General features: G+C 41.8%; 2 protein-coding genes and 5 pseudogenes across 2 annotated transcripts; 4 read left to right on the forward strand and 3 right to left on the reverse strand.

The window, feature by feature from the left end:
* The first annotated feature begins 799 nt into the window (after positions 1 to 799).
* LOC128126089 (uncharacterized) lies at positions 800 to 1,055 on the forward strand. Its single transcript, XM_052763824.1, has 2 exons — positions 800 to 838; positions 899 to 1,055. Exons 1-2 carry the CDS (start codon positions 800 to 802, stop codon positions 1,031 to 1,033), a joined length of 174 nt encoding a protein of 57 aa, XP_052619784.1. The 3' UTR covers positions 1,034 to 1,055.
* A 2,275-nt stretch (positions 1,056 to 3,330) lies between these two features.
* LOC128125949 (photosystem I P700 chlorophyll a apoprotein A2-like) lies at positions 3,331 to 4,954 on the forward strand (annotated as a pseudogene).
* A 6-nt stretch (positions 4,955 to 4,960) lies between these two features.
* Positions 4,961 to 5,915, reverse strand: LOC128126090 (probable cytochrome c biosynthesis protein; annotated as a pseudogene).
* Positions 5,916 to 6,228: 313 nt separating this feature from the next.
* LOC128125950 (photosystem I P700 chlorophyll a apoprotein A2-like) lies at positions 6,229 to 7,852 on the forward strand (annotated as a pseudogene).
* Positions 7,853 to 7,858: 6 nt separating this feature from the next.
* On the reverse strand, positions 7,859 to 8,828 carry LOC128126091 (probable cytochrome c biosynthesis protein; annotated as a pseudogene).
* Positions 8,829 to 9,126: 298 nt separating this feature from the next.
* Positions 9,127 to 10,750, forward strand: LOC122194514 (photosystem I P700 chlorophyll a apoprotein A2-like; the record flags this gene model as incomplete). The annotated part of the gene is given in 1 exon segment (XM_042895435.2): positions 9,127 to 10,750. A coding segment is annotated over 1 exon segment (1,602 nt), but the record flags the coding sequence as incomplete, so codon positions are not given.
* A 6-nt stretch (positions 10,751 to 10,756) lies between these two features.
* Positions 10,757 to 11,903, reverse strand: LOC122197941 (probable cytochrome c biosynthesis protein; annotated as a pseudogene).
* Between the last annotated feature and the right edge of the window lie 415 nt (positions 11,904 to 12,318).

The following is a 12,318-nucleotide window of genomic DNA, read 5'->3' on the forward strand; positions in this document are numbered from 1 at the left end:
GATTGAAAGCTGCCTAAACTGGATCAATATCCATCCAATCCCTTGCAGCTTTATCTTACTTCTACTTCTCGTGGGGCATTGCAATAGGAAGGAATGCCCAGTATACTACTTGAGCCGAGTGATCACAGGTCCGAGAACAAGGTACTCAGTTGTGGAAGGGCACTGCCTCACATTAGTCTTTGTTACTTAGAAGTTGTGTCACTACTTCATGTCCTTCACAGTTCATATTGTGACAAGATGTGACCTAATCAAACACTTAATGTCTCGAGCTATACTATACTCATAGGGAGAGCTGCTCGGCGGTTCCTCACTCTAGCAGGCTATGACATGAAATGTGTAACTCCCAACGCAATGAAAAGTAAAGCCTTAGTTGATTTGCTTGCCCGTTTCCCGAGTGGAGAATATGAATATGCACCTCCATCAGAGCAGAACTCTCAGCTGCAGTATTGGAGGAAGCTAACAAATTGAAGAAAACTTGCCTCCAATGTCAATTCTACCCATGTCCAGCAGAATGTGCCTTAGAGCATTATATTATGAAGACTGGAGAAAGCCCTATATTGATTGTATTTCTTTTCTGGATCAAAAAATCCTCCCCTCTGAAACAAAAGATGTAGTTGGAATAAAGAAAAGGGCATTTCGCTTCTTTGCTAAGCAATGAGAACTTTACATGAAGGGTTATAATGTCCATCCTCTCCATCCGGATGTGCAGCATGTTCTCGAGGAAGCCCACGCCCTAGGACATATTGGCGGCGCAAAGATATATGATCACCTGATGACCCTGGGGTACTATTGGCCAACTATGGAGATAGATTCAGCAACATTTGTTAAGAGGTGCAAGGTTTGTCAACTACATGGCAACCTCATACATGCTCCAGCCGTGGAACTCCCTACCTAATTTCGAACAAAAGGGTCGGAACTCGCCGATAGGAAAGGAGAGAAAAACAAAGCAATGCCAAGAGCTCCGTCAATCCGCTGTTCATCGATAGACGAAGCTCTCTCTTTATCATCTCGCGCCAGATGCAACAAAGGATAAGTCCTTTTTCCTTCTCGCGAACCACGGAAGCGCCTAGCACCCAGAGGAGCAAAGCTTCTTTGGGAAAACAACACATAAAAAAGGGCTGGCCCGTGAAAAGTCCGGCGCCTTCGCGAATGAAGTTCAGAATCAACAAGGGTTCGTAGAACGAAGGGAGTGTACAATTGGGTCGTAGCCCCAGTTTTTTGTTCGTAACTAGGGAGAGATAGAATGGAGTTCTTCACGAAGTTTGAGACAAAGGAATAAAAAAGACTTTCTCTATGGCCTCCTCGTTTTGAGACATTATGGCTTTGGAGTCGACCCAGGTAACAAAGAAGGAATCCATAAAAACTTAGGATCCGACACCATGATAAAATACTACCCTCATGATTAGACCATGTCCCTGAGATTTGATAAAAGAAAGGTGCATTTGCGGTTAATTCGTTGTCATTGGATAAGTTATTAGGAATATGACGGAACGGAAGACCAAGGAAAGAAAGAAGAATGCACCAAAATGTAGGTGCTGCACCAAACACTGTTGGTTCTTTCTTGTTGTAACTGAATGCAACAAAAAAACCCGAAAATAACGAATAATGAAACAATTCATATATTGACGTGCTCATTTCAAAATTTATGCTTTGTTATTCCCATCATCCTGTGGTTTCAGGATGATCCACAAGAAAGGTAGCATGATTCGAACCTACACTCTGACCATGCCTCACCGCCTTCAACCCATTAGTCTCCGTTACAAGGAAGGATGGGGGTGAGGAAAGGCAGAAATGAGTTCATGCCACAACAATCCCTATGGAAGGGAAATTTATCAATATTTTTGGCTCGCAATAAAGCTAGGGTCCTGTTCGGGCAAGCTATTGATTCCATTACCGAACCAAACAAGATTATTCCCTTAGTCCTATCTATCCACCTCTCCAGACACAATATCTTGAGTACCTATGATGGTGACCACATCTACTGGCATGTGATGTTTGGACATAGAATCGAGTCCTTGTGAATGGGCAGACCAACTTGAACAGATCCATAACCTGGTTCCATCTGTCCTGAATGAAGGAATTAAGGCGGGTATAGTCGAACTCGTTGATTCTAGGGTGATAAGCAGTTGTATCCGTATCAAGCCTACTATCTCCTCTCACGAAATTCTTTCCACCCCGTCTCCGAATTGAAATATCCGTGGCCCTGCTTCAAAGCCCATCTACACACTCCAGCTGCCTCCTTTTGGGCTAGTCAAGCAGGCGTTGAACACGGACTGAGACTCTCCCGCCCCTTCGACAGCAATTCCTGCACTTGACATCGGATCTCCTCATTCCCAAATGGGGATAAACGAGAAGCTGCTTTGCAGGGTAGACTCACTCCAACCTGCAACTAAATCTGCTTCTATATCCTCCTCTTAGGGGTAATCAAGTCGGAAGAGTGTTGCAGAAAGATCTGCACTTCCCTTTTACAACATAGGAGGGAGGGGGCCTCCTTCCTAAAAAAAGCCTTTCTGATTGCCTCAGCCCTTATCTCTTAAAGCTACGGCATCCCACCGATCCTCGGCTCTGCTAGTTGGCTTTGCTATCAAGGCATAGCATTCTATGGACTCTTCCACCACGTCCAGAAATGCTATGCCAACACCCTTTCTCCTTAGCCAACCCGCTAGGGACTGCTTGGCTTGTTAGCGAGAAAGCGCATAAAAGAATGCCATTTCTCGATCGAGAAAATAGGCTCAAGTACATTAGTCCATCACTGCCATTTTGACTAGGTGGATTTTTCCTTCTAGTTGACTTCTTTCTGCGGGATACCCTAGTTAGAGCAGTGAAACCTTTAAGGCAAGAGATGCGGGCAAGTTAGTCGCTAGAACTCCCAGATGCTAATAACTCGCTAGAAGGGGTAGAAAGCCTGTTCTTTTGGTACAAATCCTCTTTCTTGAATGAAACTAGCTAGCTGTCTTTGAAGTCAAGTACTTAGCCGGAAAGGCAAGTCCATCGTGGGCACTACCCGACTTATTTCGGTATTGCATATAAGTATAAGTTTAGAATTCATTCTTATGGTTCTTCATTATCCGCATATGGCCTTTTTTTCCTAGGTGCTCATTTTGTATGGGCTTTTAGTTTAAAGTTTTTATTCAGTGGACGTGGTTATTGGCAAGAACTTATTGAATCCATCGTTTGGGCTCATAATAAATTAAAAGTTGCTCCTGCTACCCAGCTATCGCCTTAAGCATTGTACAAGGACGTGCTGTAGGAATAACCCATTACCTTCTGGGTGGAATTGCCACAACATGGTCGTTCTTCATAGCAAGAATTATTGTAGTAGGATAATGGCTAGGAGGATTTGAAAGGCATTATGGCATTAAGATTTCCAAGGTTTAGCCAAGGCTTAGCTCAGGACCCCACTACTCGTCGTATTTGGTTTGGTATTGCTATCGCGCGTGACTTCGAGAGTCATGATGATATTACTGAGGAACGTCTTTATCAGAATATTTTTGCTTTTCACTTCGGTCAATTAGCAATAATTTTTCTGTGGACTTCCGGAAATCTCTTTCATGTAGCTTGGCAAGGAAATTTTGAGTTATGGGTACAGGACCCTTTACATGTAAGACCTATTGCTCATGCAATTTGGGATCCTCATTTTGGTCAACCGGCTGTAGAAGCTTTTACTCGAGGGGGTGCTCTTGGCCCAGTGAATATCACCTATTCTGGTGTTTATCAGTGGTGGTATACAATCAGTTTACGAACTAATGAAGATCTTTATACTGGAGCTCTTTTTCTATTATTAATTTCTGCCATATCTTTAATAGCGGGTTGGTTACACCTACAACCGAAATGGAAACTGAGTGTTTCGTGGTTCAAAAATGCAGAATCTCGTCTCAATCATCATTTATCAGGACTCTTCGGCGTAAGTTCCTTGGCTTGGACAAGGCATTTAGTCCATGTCGCTATTCCTGCATCCAAAGGGGAGTACGTTCGATGGAATAATTTCTTAGATGTATTACCACATCCCCAAGGGTTAGGCCCACTTTTTACAGGTCAGTGGAATCTTTATGCTCAAAATCCCGATTCAGGTAGTCATTTATTTGGTACCTCCCAAGGAGCAGGAACTGCCATTTTAACCCTTCTCGGGGGATTCCATCCACAAACCCAAAGTTTATGGCTGACTGATATGGCTCATCATCATTAAGCTATTGCATTTCTTTTTCTTGTTGCTGGGCATATGTATAGAACTAATTTTGGGATTGGGCACAGTATGAAAGATCTTTTAGATGCACATATCCCTCCGGGAGGGCGATTGGGACGTGGGCATAAGGGCCTTTATGACACAATTAATAATTCGCTTCATTTTCAATTAGGCTTTGCTCTAGCTTCTTTAGGGGTTATTACTTCTTTGGTAGCTCAACACATGTACTCTTTACCCGCTTATGCATTTATAGCACAAGACTTTACTACTCAAGCTGCATTATATACTCATCACCAATACATTGTAGGAATCATCATGACAGGAGCTTTTGCTCATGGAGCTATATTTTTTATTAGGGATTACAATCTGAAACGGAATGAGGATAATGTATTGGCACGAATTTTAGAGCATAAAGAAGCTATCATATCTCATTTAAGTTGGGCCAGCCTCTTTTTGGGTTTCCATACGTTGGGACTTTATGTTCATAATGATGTCATGCATGCCTTTGGTACTCTAGAGAAGCAAATCTTAATCGAACCTATATTTGCTCAATGGATACAATCTGCTCATGGTAAAACTTCATATGGGTTCGATATACTTTTATCTTCAATGAATGGCCCGGCATTCAATGCGGGTCGAAGCATATGGTTGCCGGGTTGGTTAAATGCTATTAATGAGAATAGTAATTCACTATTCTTAACAATAGGTCTTGGGGACTTTTTGGTTCATCATGCTATTGCTCTGGGTTTACATACAACTACGTTGATCTTAGTAAAATTAAAGGAGGGGTTCGGTACGAATGAAGAAATTTTGAACAAAAGGGTCGGAACTCGCCGATAGGAGAGGAGAGAAAAACAAAGCAATGCCAAGAGCTCCATCAATCCGATGTTCATCGATAGACGAAGCTCTCTCTTTATCATCTCGCGCCAGATGCAATAAAGGATGAGTCCTTTTTCCTTCTCGCGAACCACGGAAGCGCCTAGCACCCAGAGGAGCAAAGCTTCTTTGGGAAAACAGCGCATAAAAAATCGCTGGCCCGTCAAAAGTCCGGCGCCTTCGCGAACGAAGTTCAGAATCAACAAAGGTTTGTAGAACGAAGGGAGTGTACAAGTGGGTCGTAGCCCCAGTTTTTTGTTCGTAACTAGGGAGAGATAGAATGGAGTTCTTCACGAAGTTTGAGACAAAGGAATAAAAGACTTTCTCTATGGCCTCCTCGTTTTGAGACATTATGGCTTTGGGGTCGACCCCGGTAACAAAGAAGGAATCCATAAAAACTTAGGATCCGACACCATGATAGAATACTACCCTCATGATTAGACCATGTCCCTGAGATTTGATAAAAGAAAGGTGCATTTGCGGTTAATTCGTTGTCATTGGATAAGTTATTAAGAATATGACGGAACGGAAGACCAAGGAAAGAAAGAAGAATGCACCAAAATGCAGGTGCTGCAACAAACACTAGTGGTTCTTTCTTGTTGTAAGTGAATGAAACTAAAAGACCCGGAAATAACGAATAATGAAACAATTCATATATTGACGTGCTCATTTCAAAATTTATGCTTTGTTATTCCCATCATCCTGTGGTTTCAGGATGATCCACAAGAAAGGTAGCATGATTCGAACCTACACTCTGACCATGCCTCACCGCCTTCAACCCATTAGTCTCTGTTACAAGGTAGGACGGGGGTGAGGAAAGGCAGAAATGAGTTCATGCCACAACGATCCCTATGGAAGGGAAATTTATAAATATTTTTGGCTCGCAATTCTTATGGTTCTTCATTATCCGCATATGGCCTTTTTTTCCTAGGTGCTCATTTTGTATGGGCTTTTAGTTTAAAGTTTTTATTCAGTGGACGTGGTTATTGGCAAGAACTTATTGAATCCATCGTTTGGGCTCATAATAAATTAAAAGTTGCTCCTGCTACCCAGCTATCGCCTTAAGCATTGTACAAGGACGTGCTGTAGGAATAACCCATTACCTTCTGGGTGGAATTGCCACAACATGGTCGTTCTTCATAGCAAGAATTATTGTAGTAGGATAATGGCTAGGAGGATTTGAAAGGCATTATGGCATTAAGATTTCCAAGGTTTAGCCAAGGCTTAGCTCAGGACCCCACTACTCGTCGTATTTGGTTTGGTATTGCTATCGCGCGTGACTTCGAGAGTCATGATGATATTACTGAGGAACGTCTTTATCAGAATATTTTTGCTTTTCACTTCGGTCAATTAGCAATAATTTTTCTGTGGACTTCCGGAAATCTCTTTCATGTAGCTTGGCAAGGAAATTTTGAGTTATGGGTACAGGACCCTTTACATGTAAGACCTATTGCTCATGCAATTTGGGATCCTCATTTTGGTCAACCGGCTGTAGAAGCTTTTACTCGAGGGGGTGCTCTTGGCCCAGTGAATATCACCTATTCTGGTGTTTATCAGTGGTGGTATACAATCAGTTTACGAACTAATGAAGATCTTTATACTGGAGCTCTTTTTCTATTATTAATTTCTGCCATATCTTTAATAGCGGGTTGGTTACACCTACAACCGAAATGGAAACTGAGTGTTTCGTGGTTCAAAAATGCAGAATCTCGTCTCAATCATCATTTATCAGGACTCTTCGGCGTAAGTTCCTTGGCTTGGACAAGGCATTTAGTCCATGTCGCTATTCCTGCATCCAAAGGGGAGTACGTTCGATGGAATAATTTCTTAGATGTATTACCACATCCCCAAGGGTTAGGCCCACTTTTTACAGGTCAGTGGAATCTTTATGCTCAAAATCCCGATTCAGGTAGTCATTTATTTGGTACCTCCCAAGGAGCAGGAACTGCCATTTTAACCCTTCTCGGGGGATTCCATCCACAAACCCAAAGTTTATGGCTGACTGATATGGCTCATCATCATTAAGCTATTGCATTTCTTTTTCTTGTTGCTGGGCATATGTATAGAACTAATTTTGGGATTGGGCACAGTATGAAAGATCTTTTAGATGCACATATCCCTCCGGGAGGGCGATTGGGACGTGGGCATAAGGGCCTTTATGACACAATTAATAATTCGCTTCATTTTCAATTAGGCTTTGCTCTAGCTTCTTTAGGGGTTATTACTTCTTTGGTAGCTCAACACATGTACTCTTTACCCGCTTATGCATTTATAGCACAAGACTTTACTACTCAAGCTGCATTATATACTCATCACCAATACATTGTAGGAATCATCATGACAGGAGCTTTTGCTCATGGAGCTATATTTTTTATTAGGGATTACAATCTGAAACGGAATGAGGATAATGTATTGGCACGAATTTTAGAGCATAAAGAAGCTATCATATCTCATTTAAGTTGGGCCAGCCTCTTTTTGGGTTTCCATACGTTGGGACTTTATGTTCATAATGATGTCATGCATGCCTTTGGTACTCTAGAGAAGCAAATCTTAATCGAACCTATATTTGCTCAATGGATACAATCTGCTCATGGTAAAACTTCATATGGGTTCGATATACTTTTATCTTCAATGAATGGCCCGGCATTCAATGCGGGTCGAAGCATATGGTTGCCGGGTTGGTTAAATGCTATTAATGAGAATAGTAATTCACTATTCTTAACAATAGGTCTTGGGGACTTTTTGGTTCATCATGCTATTGCTCTGGGTTTACATACAACTACGTTGATCTTAGTAAAATTAAAGGAGGGGTTCGGTACGAATGAAGAAATTTTGAACAAAAGGGTCGGAACTCGCCGATAGGAGAGGAGAGAAAAACAAAGCAATGCCAAGAGCTCCATCAATCCGATGTTCATCGATAGACGAAGCTCTCTCTTTATCATCTCGCGCCAGATGCAATAAAGGATGAGTCCTTTTTCCTTCTCGCGAACCACGGAAGCGCCTAGCACCCAGAGGAGCAAAGCTTCTTTGGGAAAACAGCGCATAAAAAATCGCTGGCCCGTCAAAAGTCCGGCGCCTTCGCGAACGAAGTTCAGAATCAACAAAGGTTTGTAGAACGAAGGGAGTGTACAAGTGGGTCGTAGCCCCAGTTTTTTGTTCGTAACTAGGGAGAGATAGAATGGAGTTCTTCACGAAGTTTGAGACAAAGGAATAAAAGACTTTCTCTATGGCCTCCTCGTTTTGAGACATTATGGCTTTGGGGTCGACCCCGGTAACAAAGAAGGAATCCATAAAAACTTAGGATCCGACACCATGATAGAATACTACCCTCATGATTAGACCATGTCCCTGAGATTTGATAAAAGAAAGGTGCATTTGCGGTTAATTCGTTGTCATTGGATAAGTTATTAAGAATATGACGGAACGGAAGACCAAGGAAAGAAAGAAGAATGCACCAAAATGCAGGTGCTGCAACAAACACTAGTGGTTCTTTCTTGTTGTAAGTGAATGAAACTAAAAGACCCGGAAATAACGAATAATGAAACAATTCATATATTGACGTGCTCATTTCAAAATTTATGCTTTGTTATTCCCATCATCCTGTGGTTTCAGGATGATCCACAAGAAAGGTAGCATGATTCGAACCTACACTCTGACCATGCCTCACCGCCTTCAACCCATTAGTCTCTGTTACAAGGTAGGACGGGGGTGAGGAAAGGCAGAAATGAGTTCATGCCACAACGATCCCTATGGAAGGGAAATTTATAAATATTTTTGGCTCGCAATTCTTATGGTTCTTCATTATCCGCATATGGCCTTTTTTTCCTAGGTGCTCATTTTGTATGGGCTTTTAGTTTAAAGTTTTTATTCAGTGGACGTGGTTATTGGCAAGAACTTATTGAATCCATCGTTTGGGCTCATAATAAATTAAAAGTTGCTCCTGCTACCCAGCTATCGCCTTAAGCATTGTACAAGGACGTGCTGTAGGAATAACCCATTACCTTCTGGGTGGAATTGCCACAACATGGTCGTTCTTCATAGCAAGAATTATTGTAGTAGGATAATGGCTAGGAGGATTTGAAAGGCATTATGGCATTAAGATTTCCAAGGTTTAGCCAAGGCTTAGCTCAGGACCCCACTACTCGTCGTATTTGGTTTGGTATTGCTATCGCGCGTGACTTCGAGAGTCATGATGATATTACTGAGGAACGTCTTTATCAGAATATTTTTGCTTTTCACTTCGGTCAATTAGCAATAATTTTTCTGTGGACTTCCGGAAATCTCTTTCATGTAGCTTGGCAAGGAAATTTTGAGTTATGGGTACAGGACCCTTTACATGTAAGACCTATTGCTCATGCAATTTGGGATCCTCATTTTGGTCAACCGGCTGTAGAAGCTTTTACTCGAGGGGGTGCTCTTGGCCCAGTGAATATCACCTATTCTGGTGTTTATCAGTGGTGGTATACAATCAGTTTACGAACTAATGAAGATCTTTATACTGGAGCTCTTTTTCTATTATTAATTTCTGCCATATCTTTAATAGCGGGTTGGTTACACCTACAACCGAAATGGAAACTGAGTGTTTCGTGGTTCAAAAATGCAGAATCTCGTCTCAATCATCATTTATCAGGACTCTTCGGCGTAAGTTCCTTGGCTTGGACAAGGCATTTAGTCCATGTCGCTATTCCTGCATCCAAAGGGGAGTACGTTCGATGGAATAATTTCTTAGATGTATTACCACATCCCCAAGGGTTAGGCCCACTTTTTACAGGTCAGTGGAATCTTTATGCTCAAAATCCCGATTCAGGTAGTCATTTATTTGGTACCTCCCAAGGAGCAGGAACTGCCATTTTAACCCTTCTCGGGGGATTCCATCCACAAACCCAAAGTTTATGGCTGACTGATATGGCTCATCATCATTAAGCTATTGCATTTCTTTTTCTTGTTGCTGGGCATATGTATAGAACTAATTTTGGGATTGGGCACAGTATGAAAGATCTTTTAGATGCACATATCCCTCCGGGAGGGCGATTGGGACGTGGGCATAAGGGCCTTTATGACACAATTAATAATTCGCTTCATTTTCAATTAGGCTTTGCTCTAGCTTCTTTAGGGGTTATTACTTCTTTGGTAGCTCAACACATGTACTCTTTACCCGCTTATGCATTTATAGCACAAGACTTTACTACTCAAGCTGCATTATATACTCATCACCAATACATTGTAGGAATCATCATGACAGGAGCTTTTGCTCATGGAGCTATATTTTTTATTAGGGATTACAATCTGAAACGGAATGAGGATAATGTATTGGCACGAATTTTAGAGCATAAAGAAGCTATCATATCTCATTTAAGTTGGGCCAGCCTCTTTTTGGGTTTCCATACGTTGGGACTTTATGTTCATAATGATGTCATGCATGCCTTTGGTACTCTAGAGAAGCAAATCTTAATCGAACCTATATTTGCTCAATGGATACAATCTGCTCATGGTAAAACTTCATATGGGTTCGATATACTTTTATCTTCAATGAATGGCCCGGCATTCAATGCGGGTCGAAGCATATGGTTGCCGGGTTGGTTAAATGCTATTAATGAGAATAGTAATTCACTATTCTTAACAATAGGTCTTGGGGACTTTTTGGTTCATCATGCTATTGCTCTGGGTTTACATACAACTACGTTGATCTTAGTAAAATTAAAGGAGGGGTTCGGTACGAATGAAGAAATTTTGAACAAAAGGGTCGGAACTCGCCGATAGGAGAGGAGAGAAAAACAAAGCAATGCCAAGAGCTCCATCAATCCGATGTTCATCGATAGACGAAGCTCTCTCTTTATCATCTCGCGCCAGATGCAATAAAGGATGAGTCCTTTTTCCTTCTCGCGAACCACGGAAGCGCCTAGCACCCAGAGGAGCAAAGCTTCTTTGGGAAAACAGCGCATAAAAAATCGCTGGCCCGTCAAAAGTCCGGCGCCTTCGCGAACGAAGTTCAGAATCAACAAAGGTTTGTAGAACGAAGGGAGTGTACAAGTGGGTCGTAGCCCCAGTTTTTTGTTCGTAACTAGGGAGAGATAGAATGGAGTTCTTCACGAAGTTTGAGACAAAGGAATAAAAGACTTTCTCTATGGCCTCCTCGTTTTGAGACATTATGGCTTTGGGGTCGACCCCGGTAACAAAGAAGGAATCCATAAAAACTTAGGATCCGACACCATGATAGAATACTACCCTCATGATTAGACCATGTCCCTGAGATTTGATAAAAGAAAGGTGCATTTGCGGTTAATTCGTTGTCATTGGATAAGTTATTAAGAATATGACGGAACGGAAGACCAAGGAAAGAAAGAAGAACGCACCAAAATGCAGGTGCTGCAACAAACACTAGTGGTTCTTTCTTGTTGTAAGTGAATGAAACTAAAAGACCCGGAAATAACGAATAATGAAACAATTCATATATTGACGTGCTCATTTCAAAATTTATGCTTTGTTATTCCCATCATCCTGTGGTTTCAGGATGATCCACAAGAAAGGTAGCATGATTCGAACCTACACTCTGACCATGCCTCACCGCCTTCAACCCATTAGTCTCTGTTACAAGGTAGGACGGGGGTGAGGAAAGGCAGAAATGAGTTCATGCCACAACGATCCCTATGGAAGGGAAATTTATAAATATTTTTGGCTCGCAATAAAGCTAGGGTCTTGTTCGGGCAAGCTATTGATTCCATTACCGAACCAAACAAGATTATTCCCTTAGTCCTATCTATCTACCTCTCCAGACACAATATCTTGAGTACCTATGATGGTGACCACATCTGCTGGCATGTGATGTTTGAACATAGAATCGAGTCCTTGTGAATGGGCAGAGCCATGGCCCGTGAGAATACCGTGCTCTAACGGCCGCCTATGATACTAGGACCAATAGGTCAAAAATGGGTTTGTGCCGCAGGTGTTGAACGATCCACTCTACACAGGTGTGGGCTTACAGGGCTCATAAAGCCTTTCATTCATCAGTAGGGCCCTGGTCGGTCACTTTTATGGGCCGGGATCGATAAGTGGAATTGAAGTCATAAAAAAAATATCTTGATCTTCGCACCTCAGATCAAGAGGAAGGGTAGCTTGTCAAGTTGGCCTAAAATTTGAATTATTATTAATTATTATATATATAAATATATATAATTAATATATAAATAAAAACGTTGTCTTTTAACCAGCTGTTCTTCTTTGTCAACACTACTAAGGACCTATAGGTTCGCAACAATTCA

This window comes from Lactuca sativa, chromosome 5 (genome assembly GCF_002870075.4).
Source record: "Lactuca sativa cultivar Salinas chromosome 5, Lsat_Salinas_v11, whole genome shotgun sequence".
NCBI classification, from domain to species: Eukaryota; Viridiplantae; Streptophyta; class Magnoliopsida; order Asterales; family Asteraceae; genus Lactuca; species Lactuca sativa.